The sequence below is a fragment of the Siphateles boraxobius genome, unplaced genomic scaffold (assembly GCF_051911475.1).
Source record: "Siphateles boraxobius isolate OS27281-9 unplaced genomic scaffold, OSU_SipBor_1 65, whole genome shotgun sequence".
Classification (NCBI taxonomy): domain Eukaryota; kingdom Metazoa; phylum Chordata; class Actinopteri; order Cypriniformes; family Leuciscidae; genus Siphateles; species Siphateles boraxobius.
Window position 1 is genome coordinate 5,661,925 of NW_027509192.1, and position 17,726 is coordinate 5,679,650.

The 17,726-nt window shown below is 44.8% G+C and overlaps 1 protein-coding gene across 3 annotated transcripts in view; it reads right to left on the reverse strand.

Annotated features, from left to right (window-relative positions):
* The window catches only part of ntrk3a (neurotrophic tyrosine kinase, receptor, type 3a), a 222,771-nt gene that overhangs the window by 50,455 nt on the left and 154,590 nt on the right, over positions 1 to 17,726 (reverse strand). For all 3 annotated transcript variants that reach the window (XR_013196618.1, XM_077210425.1, XM_077210424.1), the window contains exon 12: positions 14,946 to 15,134. Coding sequence is in view for 2 of the 3 variants with exons in the window: in XM_077210425.1 (XP_077066540.1) it covers positions 14,946 to 15,134 (189 nt within the window). In the remaining variant the exon portion in view is untranslated. The remainder of the gene's footprint in view (positions 1 to 14,945; positions 15,135 to 17,726) is intronic.

Sequence of the window (17,726 nt, forward strand, 5' to 3'; positions counted from 1 at the left end):
TTCATGGAAACAAGTGGAAGAAATAGTTTCTGGTATATGTCACTTATGTCACTTTGGTACTGGTTTAACACAGTTTTGCACTTAACTGGATGTTGCTTGACATTTTTTGACTAAATGGTTGGAGCTAAAAGTCCCATGCAGATCTATGCTTGAGGGCTTTCTTCTGGGCTGACAGAGTTTAAATATGCATCCCAGTAAAATGAGATGGAACACAATTGGGGCATGAATTCCTTGACAGTTTTTCCTGCTGTTTTATAGGTAATTCTGGCTGTTCTTACATGCAGATCCAAGTGATTACATGTGAAAATTACAAAATGGTTCCTGTTGAGCAACTGAGCTCTACTTTTTGGTTTTTAGTTTTACTTAAAAACACGATCACTTGATATGGAAGCAAAACCAGTTGGGAAAACCAATGGTGGGGATTTACTGCAAAAAATCAGCTGAGATGAAATAAGCAAAGTCAGTCTACATAAAATTAGTCCACACAGAACTTCGCTTTGAACCTCTCTGCACCAAAACAACAGCAGCAAATGGTCTGTAACTTTTTATAGCACTCTTTTTCTCTTATCTTGCCAAGAAACAGAAGAGAAAGATCATAATCTTTAATACTGTTTGAAAGAAAGGTGCTCTGTCAAAACAGATAAGGCTGTTCTTTTCTCTTTTCTTGGTTTCAGACAATAAAAGCAATCCTTTATCATAAAAAAGATTGAAAACAAGAATGAAAAACATATATCCTTTAGCCCTTGAATGTTCCATCGCATGTAACAAAATATTTGATTTTAATGTATTTTAAATGTTACCATGTACAAAAATTATGGATGATGGATTGCTGGGATGGATGGACGGATGGACGGACGGATGTTTCATTGCCTCACATGTATCTCAATGCTTTCAGTAGAGATGCTTTGTGACAAATCACATATCGGTTACCTATGTAACCCTCATTCCCTGAAGGAGGGAACGGAGACATAGTCGACGTGTCGACTGATTGGGATCACGCTTAGGGAGCCTGTCATCTTCGAGTACTCTTAAAACCAGCCAATGCACATCACACACTAAATACGAAAATACGGAAGTGGATGCACGCACTAGTTGTTTTTAGCTGAGGAGCCGAGCATAACTCGGAGTCAGTGGTGGCACAGCAATAGTGGTGACAGGACTACGTCTCCGTTCCTTCCTTCAGAGAACGAGGGTTACATACGTAACCGAGACGTTTCCTTTCAGTCGCTCACGTTCGATTTGTAGTCGACTGATTAGGATCCCAATTAAAACGCCACTATTGCTGCCACCTTCCAGTGCCTAGACAAAAGCCTTGTGATCCCCCTGCATTATTAAGTACCATTAAGAGAAGGGACAGGGTTAGGGTTGACTTAGGCCAGGGAAATCACTGCTGTTCCACAAGACCACTGGGAAAGCGTTCTCTTTCGTTGGAAAGGAATACGCTGCGGAAGCCACATCCTGTGCCACATCCTGTGCACATCCTAGCCACAAAGGGAGGTAATATGTGGAGAATACACATATGGGATCTTCATAGGGATCACAACATATGGACACAGCCTAACACAGGTTCACCAGTGCATACGAGTGAAAGGTCTGTCTTTGGACACTTCGCCACATCCGTTGCTGAAGGATATGGAGTAACTCGACAGGGTTTGACTAATAAGGGGAACTCACTGGAGCAAGAATTGCACACTTATCCAGTCCATAGGAGGGGAATGGCGCGGCAAGCCCACGGGAAGCAGCGGTTCGACACACAAGCTAGTTCTCTAGCGAACGTGATAGGTGTCGCCCAGCCCCCAACTCTATTTATCATCTGTTCAGCGGGGCACTGCCTCGGAGGGAGCAATGCACTCACTTGGGAGGAGCTCACCACCCAGGTGGGCACGTGCACCTTGGGAAATCACCAAGATGAAGGCAACCACATGTAGTGGGCCAACCCCTGCTTGGAAACAGCCTTCCATTCTACTTGTCTCCATAACAGACAAGAGCTGGTCTGAGGTCCAGGCTTTGCATTCTGAGCATGTATAACCACAATGAAGCGAACGGACAGGGAAAAGCCAGAGCTGGGTCTGCCTCCTCCGGGGCAGCGCTTGCAGGCTCACCACCTGGTCCCGTAGGAGAGGATGGAACCTTGGGCACATATCCAGGCCGGGGTCTCAAATATCTTGAGAGTTAGCCGGCCCGAATTCCAGGCACGATTCGTTGATCGAAAATACGTGCAAGTCTCTACCCTCTAGAAAGAGACCAAGCGAGCAGGAGAACTGTTTCTCTAAAAACAAGATTTTTAATTCATTGCCTGCAGGGTTCAAGGGAGGTCACTACAGTGCGGTAGCACCAGAGATAAGTCCCAAGAGAGTAAAGAGGGTGGTGATGGCGCAATGGATAAGACACATACCTTTGGTGTGAGAGACCTGGGTTCGAATCCACTGTGAGACACCAATGTGTCCCTGAGCAAGACACTTAACCCCTAGTTGCTCCAGAGGCGTGCGATTGTAAGTCGCTTTGGATAAAAAGCGTCAGCTAAATGAATAAATGTAAATGTAAAGAAATTAGCAGATTCAGTCTCCTTGCTCCAAAAAAAAAAACTACTGGCGGAGGGACGAGTCCGGAGGGGCAACAGATGTAACTGTGCGTCCCCGAAGTGGTCCCAAACAGCTGGACCACCTGGGGGATGGTCTCTACTCTCTATGGGCCAGAGGCTGTCGTAAGACTTGTCAGCGGCCCGATTGAGCAGGCCAGAAGTAATAAGTGAAATGAAGCAACCTCAGAAGCTTCTGACTCCAAGGAGGAGGTGGCGGGCGAGTTGCAACATGCGAGGGGGGCATAGCTCAACGGTCGCCATGTTGTCTTTTCAGACCAGTGAGTTTTGTCATGTTTTAAAGCAAGGTGAACTGAAAGTAACTTGAGGCAACAGATGCAGTCGGAGGGCCGCCCAGACCTCCGTCACTGCATTCCCTTTGTACCTGGCCCCTGGGTTTGGTGGCAGGCCAGGGTGCTTTCAAACGGAGCGTGCCGCTCTGCCACGGCCACCTTGGGATTCAGCCATAAAGTCAGTGCTGAAGCGGTCTTTATATGGAGGATCAAGCGGCTGCATCTACCATATGACCCCAGGAGCCTCTGAAGAGTTTAGGTGGGACACTTTCTCACTTTTATACAACATTAACCATCCACATACTCTTTTTCAGAGATGCGGTGAACCGAATCCATCTCCAAACTAGAAAAGAGATCGCTGTTTCACTGTCGCTTGCCTAGCTAGAGGCTGCTGTGGAGGCCCAGCGGGAGCGGCGGCAGGGGAACGCCCTTGGCAACGAGCAGGCGAAGGAACTGCCACCGGCGGCAGGGTGGAGGCAGCAGCGGACCGCCGGGGCAGGATTACAACTGTTGGGCGCAGTTCTCCACCGCGTTGCCGACCAGCCCAACCTGGGAAATTGGGGAGACCAGGAACTGAACCTTGTCCGCATCCACCATATCCAACAGGCTGAGCCAACGATGTTGCTCCTGAACCACCAAGGTGGACATCGCCAGACCGATCGTACACGCCATGACACTGTGCTCACCTATGAGCGCATGGTCTGGGCTACCCTCGTGCATATCCATGAGTGCCCTGGCCTGATAGACCTGTAGTAGCGCCATGGAACGCAAAGAGGAGGCGGCTTGCCCACAGGCTTTGTAAGCTCTGCCCATCGGAACGGATGAGAACTCACAGGCCTTAGGGGGGAGACGAGGATCCCCCCCGTCCAAAAGGCAGTGGCCTGCCGGACACAGGTGCACCTGTGTCGCGACAGACCGCTCCACTGGAGGGACAGCCTCGCAATCCTTCACCGCTCCTCCATCAAAGGTAGTGAGGAGGGAAAAGCTATTCAGGCAGTTTCTGGCAGAAAAATGTGACGTCCACAACCTGGTAAGCTCTCCATGCACTTCGGGAAAGAAAGGCACTGGGGCGGTGAGCTGAAAATCAGCGTGGCCCGACCCGAGATACCAATCCTCCAACCGAGATTGACAGGACACGGTGGAAGACTCCACTTGAGCCCGGCAGCCTCAGCAGCCCATTTCAGCATAGCTGACAATTCTGGATCCGTCTCGGGCAACGTTACAGTGAGGAGCCCACAGGGAATGGTTACCGGGCGAGACTTCCATCACTATCCTCCGATCACCCATCCCACATGGCACCCGGGGGTGGGACATTGTAATGGGGACTCCAGCTTCGCGGACGAAGGTGAGTCTCGATCTCAACACCGCGACAGTCATAATCCTGCAATGGGAACATGAACCATCCACAAAAGCTGCTTCAAGCCCAATCATGTGATGCAACAATTGTGACCATCAGAGAGGAACAGGGAACGACCGCATCCAGAAACGCACGGGTGGAATGACATCTTGAAAAAGACGCAATCGCACCGGTGTTGCTCTTTCAGGAAATTAAAAACTCTCACCAGTGCCGAGGCACGCCAGGGAATGATCACGGCAACACTGACAGGGATAGTGCATCTAGCACCAGTGAAGCACTCACTTTCTTCGCCCTAAACCGGCCGTCAGAAAAACAAAAACAATTTTTACACCAAATTGTAATGCTGTTAAAACAGCAGTTGAGAGCTTAGAAGGCTCGCAACCACCGCTGCACTTGCGCCATAGAACCACCAGCACCGGGAGAGACTTCCTTAAGAAGCGCAGACACACTCGCTTGTTGTAATATAACAACACTCTTCAGAGACATCGACATGAAGACCGATCGTCTCCGAAGCGAAAGACAACTAGTGTGTACATCCACTTCCGTATTTATACCCGTGGCATGGGGGTGGAGTGTGTGATGCATTTCACGCATGCCAATGTGCATTGGCTTGTTTTAACAGTACTCGAAGATGACAGGCTCCCTAAGCGTGATCCCAATCAGTCGACACGTCGAACGTGAGCGACTGAAAGGAAACTGCTGCTAGCTGATGTATAGACTATTTTCTTCAGTTTTCGAAGTTTGTATTTTCAAATGTGCTGTGGAATTATGGGTAATTGGGGTGGAATGAGTTTGCTGCTAAAATGCCAGAAGGTTCCGGGTTGAAGTCTAGAGAGAGATGATTACAGGGAAGAGGCTTGGGTAATTGACGGCCATTGAACAAAGGGATCACTGCTTTCACAGAGTTTGGCCAACATTGCTACAGGCCTTGCATTTAGCCAGCCTGTAATAATGAATCTGTGTGTCTTTGTTCATACTGTAGCCAATATATCTATCTCAATACTTTTATGGCCCTGTTGACCTGACAAGTATGGTTTAACCTAGAGCAGAATTTTGTCTGGCAGTGCAAGGTACTTTGTATTAAAACATTTGTGGATCTTCCTCTAAATTACTTCAGTTAAAGTTAAAGTTAAACATAAGCGTAATAATACTAATATACCAACTTTCCGATGACACTTTTGTCAATCAAGACTAAGGGGCTGTCTACACAAAACCGTTTTCAATTAAAAACTGAAACTTTTTATGCGCTTGGGCTGTTCATTTAGGGTTAGGGTTAGGGTAAAACACACTTTTGAAAACTTTTTGAAAACGATTATAGTCTCCATGTAAACTACATAACCGTGAATTTGTGAAAACGGTGGCGTCATGCACATGCATATAACGTGTTCAGTCTATAGGCGTGTAGTGTTTCTTTACAAAGTGAGATCGCCAACTACTGGTCTGGAAGATGAATACAGCATTCATAGTCACTTAATTGTTACATTTTAAAGGTGTAGCTTAATGTCTGACAAAAGACTTTCATTAATAATGACTCATGCTTGCATTAAGTTCGTTTTTCTATTCTCAGTTCTGGCTCATTTCAGCCCCTTGCATGTGAAAATGAAGAGGTAATGGAAATAAATAATTATAATAAAGAAAAATAATAGTATGCTATTAATCTATTACATTGCATATTCTCAAAACCCTTGCTGTAAACACCCACAAACACAAGCCTGGCAGATTATGAATCAGTCATTTTGCCATTAAAGATTCATGCAGTGCATAAAGCATAACTCTGGGTGTTTATATATACATATGTTTTTCCACACTTAATATGATTTTTCTGGCTTACTGGGTTAGCCTGTGCCTCGAATGTAGTATCTTTCAAGAGGGGTTTAGAGAAACAGGGCCACTTATTATTTTGAGAACCATCTGCTAGTCGAGGTACAGACAGCAGAAGGATAAATTTCCTCTTCTACTCGAATGATCTCCTGTAACTGCATTTGAACTTGAAATCTTTTGGTTATCAGCCCAGCTTCTAAACTACTATGCCACCACATCAAAACATTCAAAAGAGGGAATGAATCTAATTAAATTAAACATTTCATGGTCTACCAACTAAGCTACACTGGCTCCAAAGTCACCATCCACAGCTAGTCATGCCTCATTCCCTCCACGTCCTCCACTATCCAAGTACAAAATGACAAATCAAGCAGCTTTACAACCCATCCATGTGCTTCTCAATAGCTACCAGGCACTGTTTGATTGTGTATCAGCTTCATGGAGCAGCGGATATTGGCTTTGTTTGCCTACGGCTTTGTCGTTTTTCATCTGGGTCCCTTTTTTTCCATTTAGTGTCTGAGTTCACTGAAATGTGTACAATTAGGATACCCGGAAAGACTAATAAACAAATTTGACAAATTGGCAGTGCTCAAAGTAGAATGAATATACAAAAGGAAAGAAATATATCCATCCAATTTCTAATCCGCTTGTCCCATGTTGAAAACTAAAAATCAACATATACAGAAAAGTCAAATTACATTATATATATATATATATATATATATATATATATATATATATATATATATATATATATATATATATATATATATATATATTATTATATTATATAATTATTATATAATTATATATATATATATATATATATATATATATATATATATATATATATATATATATATATATATATATATATATATATATATATATATATATATATATATATATATCTTTCATTCTCTATACTTTTTATAGAGAATGAAAGATTCAGGATTCGGACACGACACCAACACCTTATACAATCAACTGCGTTGTTATTGCTTCGGCTTAGATTAATTAAATTATTCTTCTTGGTCGCCTCCAGGTGCTTCAAAAGCGATATCTTGCATGAGTTGCATTTCTCAGCCCACAAACAAATCTAATTTATTTGATTATTAGGCAACAAAGCAGCAAAATATGACTGATGATATTCCATTGCTTTTTGTGGATCAAAACAGGCTGGAGAATCAGAATTGCATCTTTAGAGGCCTGTAAAATTAAGCTGATTTAACAAAGCTTGCTTAGTTCGAGATTGTCTCCACATTGGAGATAGAACGGGCAAATCAGAGACAAACAGTGCCCGGAAACACAGGGTAGCGCCATTTCCCCCCCATGCACGCCACTGAGAATCCAATTTTGGCTTGATTTGGAAGTCATGGAACCGTTCATAGGAAGTACAGAGAGAATAGAAAAGAGAGAAAGGATGCATTGAGGGAGTACAGTCTGCCAGCTCCGGAATAATGTAAAACCCTAAAGACAGATAATTCACAGATTAGTCCGGATCAAGAGTGTGTGGAAGAGAAAACCCATCAGCGCCCCAAAAGGACTAGTGTGAATCCTTTTCTCAGGTGGAAATCAGAAGGTTTGCCAATTGTGCAACATATTAAAATTACCATATGAATATGGAGTCTTTTTAATTCTGGTTAAAGCAGATTAAAATCTATTTGGGAAACTAATCATCAAAGTTCACAGTAAAAAGGCCACTGAGATTTTTTTTTTTTTTTTGATATTTACATAAAATACAAATATTTTAAATGAGTATAATCTTATAAATAACGTCTCGGTTACGTATGTAACCCTAGTTCCCTGATAGGGAACGAGACGCTGCGTCAAACGCTGCGGGAACGCCCCTGCGTTGTGCGTCATGAAGCACGTATGGAATCAGCCCAATGGAGAGATGAAACGTCATAGGCGGGTGACGTCATCGACCAGGAAACTATAAAGCACCCCAAAAACACAAGCGCATTAGCTTCTGATAGGCTTGAAGGAAGCGCTAACGGGAGTGCCGGGAGTATGGCGGAGCGACGCAGCGTCTCGTTCCCTATCAGGGAACTAGGGTTACATACGTAACCGAGACGTTCCCTTTCAAGGGAACTTCGAGCTGCGTCAAACGCTGCGGGAACGCGAATACCCACGTCGCCATAGGACCAAATGACCGTCATGTGAGACTAGCGCACAGAGGACGAGAGCACCTGTGCCCCAGGGGTAGAGCTTAAGTCTAGGTCATAGAACTTAATAAAAGTATGCGGTGAAGACCATCCAGCCGCATCACAAACATCACTCAGGGAAACCCCCGACAAAAGAGCTTTAGAAGCAGCCATACTCCTGGTAGAGTGAGCTCGGACAACCAAAGGTGAAGGCTGGCCAGCCGACTCATAAGCAAGTGAGATAGCCTCAACCACCCACTTGCTCATTCTCTGTTTAGACGCCGGACACCCTTTCCTGGGTGGCCCGAAACATACAAAAAGTTGTTCTGATTTCCTCCACAGGGCAGCTCTGTGGACATAAGCGTCTAATGCCCTAACAGGGCAGAGTGAATTAAGTTTCTCCTGGTCCGATGACATAAATGGAGGAGGACAGAAAGCCTGCAGAACCGTAGGTCTAACAATATTAGTAGGAACCTTAGGAACGTAACCTGGTCTAGGATGCAGAAAAGCTTTAACCATGCCAGGTGCAAATTCCAGGCACGAGGGTGAAACCGACAGAGCCTGCAAATCTCCGATTCTTTTTAGTGAAGAGATAGCAAGCAAAAAGATAGTCTTAAAAGTGAGAAACTTCTCGGGAACTTCTTCGATAGGTTCAAAAGGAGCTAGGGAAAGACCTTCTAATACAATGGCCAGATCCCAAGTCGGCACCCTCGTACGAACTGCTGGCCTCAGCCTCAAAGTGCCACGGAGGAAACGAGTTATAAGCGGGTGTCTCCCAAGAGAAACTCCACTGAAAGGGACGTGGTAAGCAGCTAGTGCCGCCACATACACCTTTAGTGTGGAGGGGGATAACCCTGTGGAGAAGCGCTCCTGCAGGAATTCCAGCACTGCACCCACTGGGCAGTTAACTGGGTCCTGCAGGTGTTCTCCACACCAAGAAGTGAAAAGTTTCCACTTCAAGGCATAAAGCTTCCTCGTGGATGGAGCTCTGGAGTTAAGAATGGTCTCAACAACCTCGGTTGAGAGACCGGAGTCTATGAGCTGGGCCCCCTCAGAGGCCAAGCCCACAGTTTCCACAATTCTGGGCGGGGGTGAAGTATCGTGCCCCCCGCCTGGGAGAGTAGATCCCTCCTGACCGGGAGCTCCAAAGGAGAACCGTCCAGGAGAGAAATCAGGTCCGCAAACCATACTCGGGCCGGCCAGAACGGGGCTACTAGTAGTAGACTGACCCCGTCCCGGCGGACCCTCTCCAGAACTCCTGGTAACAGAGCAATCGGGGGAAAGGCGTACAGACGTGACCTCGGCCACGGCTGCACCATAGCATCCAACCCCAGGGGGGCTGGAAGAGTGATGGAGAACCACCGATGACAATGAGTGGTCTCCTTGGAAGCGAATAGGTCCACCTCGGCGCGACCGAAACTCAACCAAAGGAGCTCCACCACCTCGGGGTGGAGTCTCCATTCCCCTGGCCTCGGCCCCTGCCTCGACAGGGAGTCTGCTACCACATTCAAATACCCAGGGAGATACATTGCTCTCAGAGATAGTAGCTTCCCTTGGGACCACAGGAGGATCTGACGGGCCAACTTGTAAAGCCGGCGAGACCGCAGGCCCCCCTGATGATTTATATAAGAGACCACCGACGTGTTGTCTGATTGAACTAACACATGATGGCCTCTCAGGTCTGTTAGGAAGTGTTTCAGAGCCTGAAACACAGCCAACATCTCTAGACAATTTATGTGCCACGAAAGATGATGATCCTGCCACAGACCTTGGGCTGGGCGACCACTCATGACCGCCCCCCACCCTGTGAGGGAAGCATCCGTCGTTAGCGTTATGCGACGACAAAGAGCCCCCAGCACAGGACCTTTGGATAGGAACCAAGTTTCTCTCCACATGACCAGAGCACGAAGGCAGCGCCGCGTGACTTTGAACGTGCGGAGCGGATTTCCCCTCGGGGAGAATCCCTTGGTCCTGAGCCACCACTGTAGCGGTCTCATGTACAACAGGCCGCAAGGTATAACGTTGGACGCTGCTGCCATCAGACCCAACAGTCTCTGAAACTGCTTGACAGTGAGTAGCTGGCCTAGCTTCACTTGTTTCACAGCTGAGAGAATCGAAGCGATGCGGGTCGGAGAGAGTCGCGCCCGCATCGATACCGAATCCCAAACGACACCCAGAAAAGTGGTCTTCTGGGAAGGAGATAATACACTTTTCTTTGCGTTCAGCCTCAACCCCAACTTTCTGATATGAGCGAGGACGACATCTCGATGCCGAACCGCCATCTGCTCGGTCTGAGCTAAAATCAACCAATCGTCGATGTAATTGAGAATACGAATGCCCTGAAGCCTCAGAGGCACTAGTGCTGCATCCATGCATTTCGTGAAAGTGCGGGGAGATAAAGCTAGGCCAAACGGAAGAACCCTGTACTGGTACGCCTCGCCCCCGAAGGCGAACCTCAGGAACTTCCTGTGTTGTGGAAGGATGGACACATGGAAGTATGCGTCCTTCAGATCTATCGTGACAAACCAGTCCTCGGACCTGATTTGAGACACGATCTGCTTGATAGTGAGCATCTTGAATTTTAGCTTCCCTACCGAGCGATTCAATATGCGCAGGTCTAAAATTGGACGCAACCCCCCATCCTTCTTTGGAACGATGAAATATCGGCTGTAATAACCTGACTCCAAACTGGGAGGAGGAACCCGTTCTATAGCCTCTTTTTGAAGGAGCGTTTTCACCTCTTGTTCCAATACCAGAGCCTGCTCGGGGCCCACCACTGTGTGCAGAACCCCTCTGAATTTTGGTGGACGACACCTGAACTGGATAGCATAACCCTTCTCTACTGTCTGCAGGACCCAATGAGATATTTTTGGAAGGCTTTTCCACTCTGCCAGAAATTCTACTAAGGGTACCAGCCTCTCGAGACTGGCCTCTGGTGTAACTTGAGCAGCAGACGCAGCGCCCTGTAACGGCGCACCGGCAGGGAACAACTGGTCTGACCGCTCTGAGACCCTCCTCAGAGGGAGCGAGCGTCCCTCGGGAAAGCGCTCGCTGGGATCGTCTGTGCCCCGGCATAAAGGCGGGGTTGGCAGAACGAGCCCCTGAGGGCACCGAGGAGGAATGGGCACCGTAAAAAGAGGTGAACACCTTTCCGCCTCGGTGGGGACCACCCTCAGCATCCTGAACGGCTTGGCGTCAGGACTTCTTCTTAGCCGAAGCCTTCTTAGCCAATATAACTGTCCTCAGATCAGTTCTACTGGGAGAAGGCTTCGGCTGAGAGTGTCGCGGCTGAGCCCACTGTCCAGCAGGGGGAGCACGAGACGCGACACTCTGCCTCTGCTGCGCTCTATGTGATGAGCTCGAAGACGGCCGGGGCTGCTCCCGCCCAGCAGCCCCAGGGACATGAACTTTAAGGGGAAGAAACTTTTTAAAAGCTGCAGTTTGTTTCTTTTCTTCTTGGAATTTATCGATAACTGAATTCACAGCATCACCAAACAACCCCATGGGAGAAAGAGGAGCATCTAAAAGAAAAGCTTTTTCTCTCTCTTTAATATTAGTCTGATTTAACCACAAATGTCTTTCTGCGGCCACCAGAGCTGCCATAGAACGACCCATTAATTTGGCCGATTCTCTGGTGGCACGCAGGGATAAATCAGCAGCCTGACGCAGTTCGCGAACTACGTCAGTACTGACCTCCTCACTCTCACTCATGTCCCTTAGCAGATCAGCCTGGTATGCCTGCAAGATTGACATAGTATGCAGACATGACGCAGCCTGACCTGCTGCCGAATATGCTTTACCCACCAAAGCCGAAGTGTTTCTTAAAGGCTTGGTGGGTAATGCCGGTGCCTTAAAAGATGATGCTGCTTCGGGGGAGAGATGGCTCGCAAGCGTCTCTTCCACACGAGGCAACGCACCATAACCATGAGCCTTGGCTCCCATAATATTAGCGTATGTTGAAGTCTGGGGACTAAACACTCTATATGACACCGGTTTTCTCCATGATTTCGACACCTCGGTGTGGAGATCATGGAAAAACGGCAGGCACCGGCGTGGAGGCTGCACACGTGACGGCAAAAATCTCTCATCCAACTTTGATTTAGAAACAGACTCCTGTCTAGTCACTGGCCATTCAATATTAAGTTTTTCAACAGCTCTTGTTAACACCTCCATAAGCTCATCACTCTCAGGAGTGTGGGGTGGCGAATCCTCCACATCTCCCTCAACACTAACAACATCAAGTTCCTCAGAACTGGATAGCATTGGTGCCTCAGCCCGAGCGGAAGAAACCGCAGCGCGTGCTTCCGAACCCGGGACTGAGGCACTGGATCTCACAGGTGAAGGGAGAGATAAGGCAGAGCCCGTCTCAAACCCCGCTGTGAGATCCATCTGCGATCCCCACGATAAGCGCCGCCGCTCTGCCTCGGCAGAAGCGGGACCCGAACCGCGGGGAGCGCGCACCGAACCGCTCTCCTCAAAGAGCGACCGGCGGGAGCGGAGCGTCCTTAACGGCAAACGCTCGCAATGCTCACAGTCTGCTCCCTCGAGAGCAAACTGGGCATGCTGAACTCCCAAACAAACAACACAAAGATCATGTGTATCCCCGCTCGTTAAATAACGCGAGCAGGGAGGAACACACTTTCTAAACTGCTGTTCGTCCGCCATAATCTCTCAATATATATATATATAGGGATAAATTGTTTGTGTGGTGCAGGGTATGTAAGACAGACAATATCACACAGGGACAGATTCACATGTAGCGCGACTGAAAGCACAGAAGCTAATGCGCTTGTGTTTTTGGGGTGCTTTATAGTTTCCTGGTCGATGACGTCACCCGCCTATGACGTTTCATCTCTCCATTGGGCTGATTCCATACGTGCTTCATGACGCACAACGCAGGGGCGTTCCCGCAGCGTTTGACGCAGCTCGAAGTTCCCTTGAAAGGGAACTATAATTGATAAGCTTTAGGAAAAAATTTTATATATATATATATATATATATATATATATATATATACATATATATATATATATATATATATATATATATATATATATATATATATATATATATATATATATATATTGATACAGTAACTTTATTTTTCAAATGAGCATTACATAGTTAAAAATACTCAACTAAACATTCACTTCCTTTATGTGGCTGAAACCCCTTTGAGAACGCACACAAATTCTTCTTAAATGTGAAGTTATCGACTCAATTTCACACCCTCGTTTCCTACTTCACATTTTCTTTCTCAAGCATATGCTTTTGTCTAGAATTCAATCTGTTAGGGACATGAGGGAATTTGCAGCCAACCTACATTTAAACCAGAGTTCAATCTACTCTGGATATATGAATATGATGAAAATATGATGAGTCTTGCTAAGATTTACGCACTCCCTGAGCACACTAAAAATTTAGGCAAGGACAGAAACACCACAATTCACAGTCAATGTCGGTGTCAATCACTGTAATAAGTATGCTTTCATCAGCTTTAAAAATGGCAGCAGTCTTCAGACTTTAATTGAATCAGTTCTGTTTGGAATGGTACTCAAGGGGGCAATGAGGAGCTTGGGAATGTCTGCCACCTTCTGTGTGGAACAAAGTCGGATTAAAAAAAAAAATGTCTATTGGTAGGCAGCAGGAATGGGAATCGTGAGTATGCAGTGAAATAATGTGTATTCAAATTTTAAAAACAGAAATGGCAACATTACAGTGATCCATGATTGATATGATTCATGATTCAATTCATGATTCATCAATTTTCTAATTCACCAATTAATTGATTCACTGATTCTTTCCAAGAACATTAACTATAACGATAAAGATAAATATATTGTTTTAAAAGTCATCACCACAACAACAACAACGATAATGATACAATATAACACTAAAAACACTTTCAAAATAAACATTTTCCAGCTGATGAAGGATAAAAAATTGACAACCAATCAGAATCCATCCGACTTTAAAGAGACCAGGCATTTAAATCAGCAGATGACAAAACTTCAGTGTGTGATTATGATAAACAGAAAGCTATCGCATGTTGGTGTGGGCGCTAATATTGTTATCATGGTAACAGTTTACAATTAGTTTAAATAGTTAACATTTGTTAACTACCTAAGTTAGCATGCACTAAGAATGAACAATAATCCTTCAGCATTTATTAATCTTAGTTAATATTAATTTCAACATTTACTAATACGTTATTAAATTCAAAGGTTGTATTTGTTAACTTTAGTTAATGCACTGTGAACTAACTTGAACAAACAATGAACAACTGTATTTTTTTTTTTTGACATTAACAAAGAAAAATAAATATTGTAACACATTTATTGCTCATTGTTAGTTCATGTTATTTAATACATTAACTAATGAACCTTATAATAAAGTGTTACCGTTATCATTATATTTGTTAACGGTATGAACAGACCTTAACAGAACACAGTAACCATTCTTGTTTAAATGCAAGTCAAACATGACGAAATGAATGACTTGCGGTTCAGAAAGTGAATCTGAATAATTCAGTAACCAGTAATTCACTTTAATTTCACTTTCGAACTGTCTCTCAAGACTCATTTGTTTGGAAATCAAAGTACACTGCTAGTACTGCAAGAATGCATACTCATGAAAAAGAACTGCAATCAAAAAATTAAAAACATTTTTAGCATTAAAAAACATCTTGGTGCCCATTTGGTACTCACAAGTACTCACAAAAAATAGACTGGTGTCCATTTGGTACTCACAAGTGGTGGGCTTGTTGCAGTTGTGCCCGTGCCGGAAATACTGTGGGTTCTCGATCACTGGGATACGGGTCATACCGATCACCACAGCGTCTGGCCCAGCGTCCAGGGTACACGGGGTTATGATGCCATGATTGACGTGATGGAGGGGGCTGGCGGAGTCTTCTTCACCGCTGATCACAGCCACGGGTCCTGCAGAGAGAAAAAGAGAGCCATCACACAAAATGACATTGGTTGCTTAATGGAAAATGAATGCAGCGTAATACGTCTGAGAGGGAAAAGCGGGCAGGCTCATTTGTCAGAATAAACGTTATCTCTTAGAGCTGCGACTGGCCTCTGAGCTCTTCTCTGTCATTTGGCCACACATTAACCGCCTCGACCTGATTCAACCCCAGAACCCTCAGCTGCCGTGGCCCCGGGCCACGATAAATACTGACTCCCCAAGTTTCCCAAAGTCCCATCATTAGCTCATTTAGTGGCGTCAACAAACATACGCCCACATTCAGTTTGGACCTCTAAGCTGGCAATAAATAAGTGACAGGCCTAGACAATAAAGAAGGCCTGACAGGTGCCTATTTCCCAATAGGGTCATTGCTGCATTTATGTTATCAATTTTTGCATCATATCTTCCATCATTGTTCCTGATAAATAAATAAAAATAAAAAAAAACATTAAATAAACCTTATTTATTTAATGTTTAAATACAAACAATGTTGTATATCTTTAAATTTGTATTTAAGTTGTTGTATAAATATTTAAAGCAGCACTATGCAGTTTTTGCTCTCGGGGTCCCCCTACAGTTGGGAAACAGTATTGTCTTCTACTACTGTCATAAAATCTGTCATGGTTACACACCATGGGATACACGTACATTTGTTGACAAGCCGATACCGCCTTGAGTTCTTGCGAGTTCTCACGTCTTGGGCAGACTGCCAGCGTTGCGTGTGAAATGTCTTCATCCTAGGTACATTTTGGCATATATTTCAGCATGTCATATGAATATAATTTCATGGGTTTTATTTTTTTCAAATGCCAAAAGATCGCGTAGCTCACGTTTACAAGCCTGCGTCATTATAGTAGCCTATTGTAGACCAATATTGATCCTCGTCCGGCCTTTTATTTTGTCACTCTCCCTTTTTCTCTTTCTAGTCTCCTCAGACAAAACCTTTGCTTTCTTCGTTTTAGTTGCTGCTTCGGCCATGACAACAACATACAGACGGCAAACAAACGCTAGTTGGGCTCTCACGTCAGAATTTGAGGAAGTGGGGTGTGGTGGGGGAAGTGAGGTATGCCGTAAAGCAGGCGATTTTTGTAGTTCTTTTGTGCTCGGGTTACTACCCGAACCCCGAAGTTACGTAGTGCCAGTAAAAGCGATACAGACACTGACTACGTTTACATGCAGCCAATAACCCGTTCAAAACCGGGATATTAGCAATAACCCGGTCACGCATGGCCATCTAAACACCGGCAAAAACCCGAATATGCTCATATCCCGGATTTTAAAAACCTGGGGTAAAAAAACAAACCTTTGATACCTGGGGTACCCCTTTTCTATCCCCATAATGATTTGTGTTCTGCGCATGTTCTATTCGCAAGGAATCTTGGTCTTTTGAGTAGAGGAACTTCTCGGCGCATACAAAAACCCGCGTGCAATATACCGAAGTAAACATGGCGAGATGCAGCACAGCATACATTTGGAGCGAGGTCAGTACCAGCACCAAAGCGCAAACAAAGGCGATCGCTATCTGCCCCGAACTATTCATTATCCGCATGCTGCTGCTGTTGTTGATGTCTTTGGATACAGGAAGAAGAATCGGAAATTACGCATATTGCGTTTTAAGGTTGTCCGTACGTCCAGACGCTAACCGTGCGTCGCCGTTTACATTGAGATGTTGCAATTCAATGTATACAGGAGTAACTCTCTCTGCTCACGTATGTAAACGGGTTATTCCTAATGTTTCAGAAACCCGAATATTGACCTTAACCCGACCATAACCCGAAAATTGGCTACATGTAAACGTTGTCACTGTCAGGCTATGGCAGACGTGTCATTCAACCTATTGTAAGTCGATGTACCATCTCTAGGGTCTTGGAAATATATTATGAAGGTTGAAAAGCTACATAGTGATGCTTTAATATACCAGACTGTTGAGCTCTGAACAAAGTGAGCTGACATTTGAATGCTTTGAATGTTCGACAACATGATATATTGTGAGAGCATACAGAAACACTCAGGGTGTCATTCAAGGCTTTTTCTTAGAGAGTTTCAGGGTCGAACTGAAGATTCACAGGGCTATTTAGTTCATAAGGTCAGACATCTTGACACAAGGTCAATGAGTGAACTGGATATAGACAGAAAGAGACAGTTATTATTGTTAATTGATATTTGAGTAGGTCATAGTACTCAAAGAAAGGTTAATGTTACAAATAAGCATAGCAGCTTCAGTGTTAGAGACACAAAAACTCATGAGAAAGTTGACAAGAAAATTATTATGAAAAAACATGTAGAATATGCATTGGAATTGTTTTTCCCCTCAAGGATTTTCCCCTCCTTTGGAAGGTATCATGACAGGAAGACAGTCGGTAAAGTAAGCCATACTAAAGGAAAAACAAGTAAACAAATATATAAATGAGCTGAATATTTTGAAATATCTACCAAATGTTTCACTAATTTGAATGACTCTTTTATTAGGAAGCATACAAGTCATCATTAAGGTTTCATTTGGAATTTAGTTGAACTGCAAAATGAAAAAGACTTTTATCTGATCTTATTCTGCTCTTTGT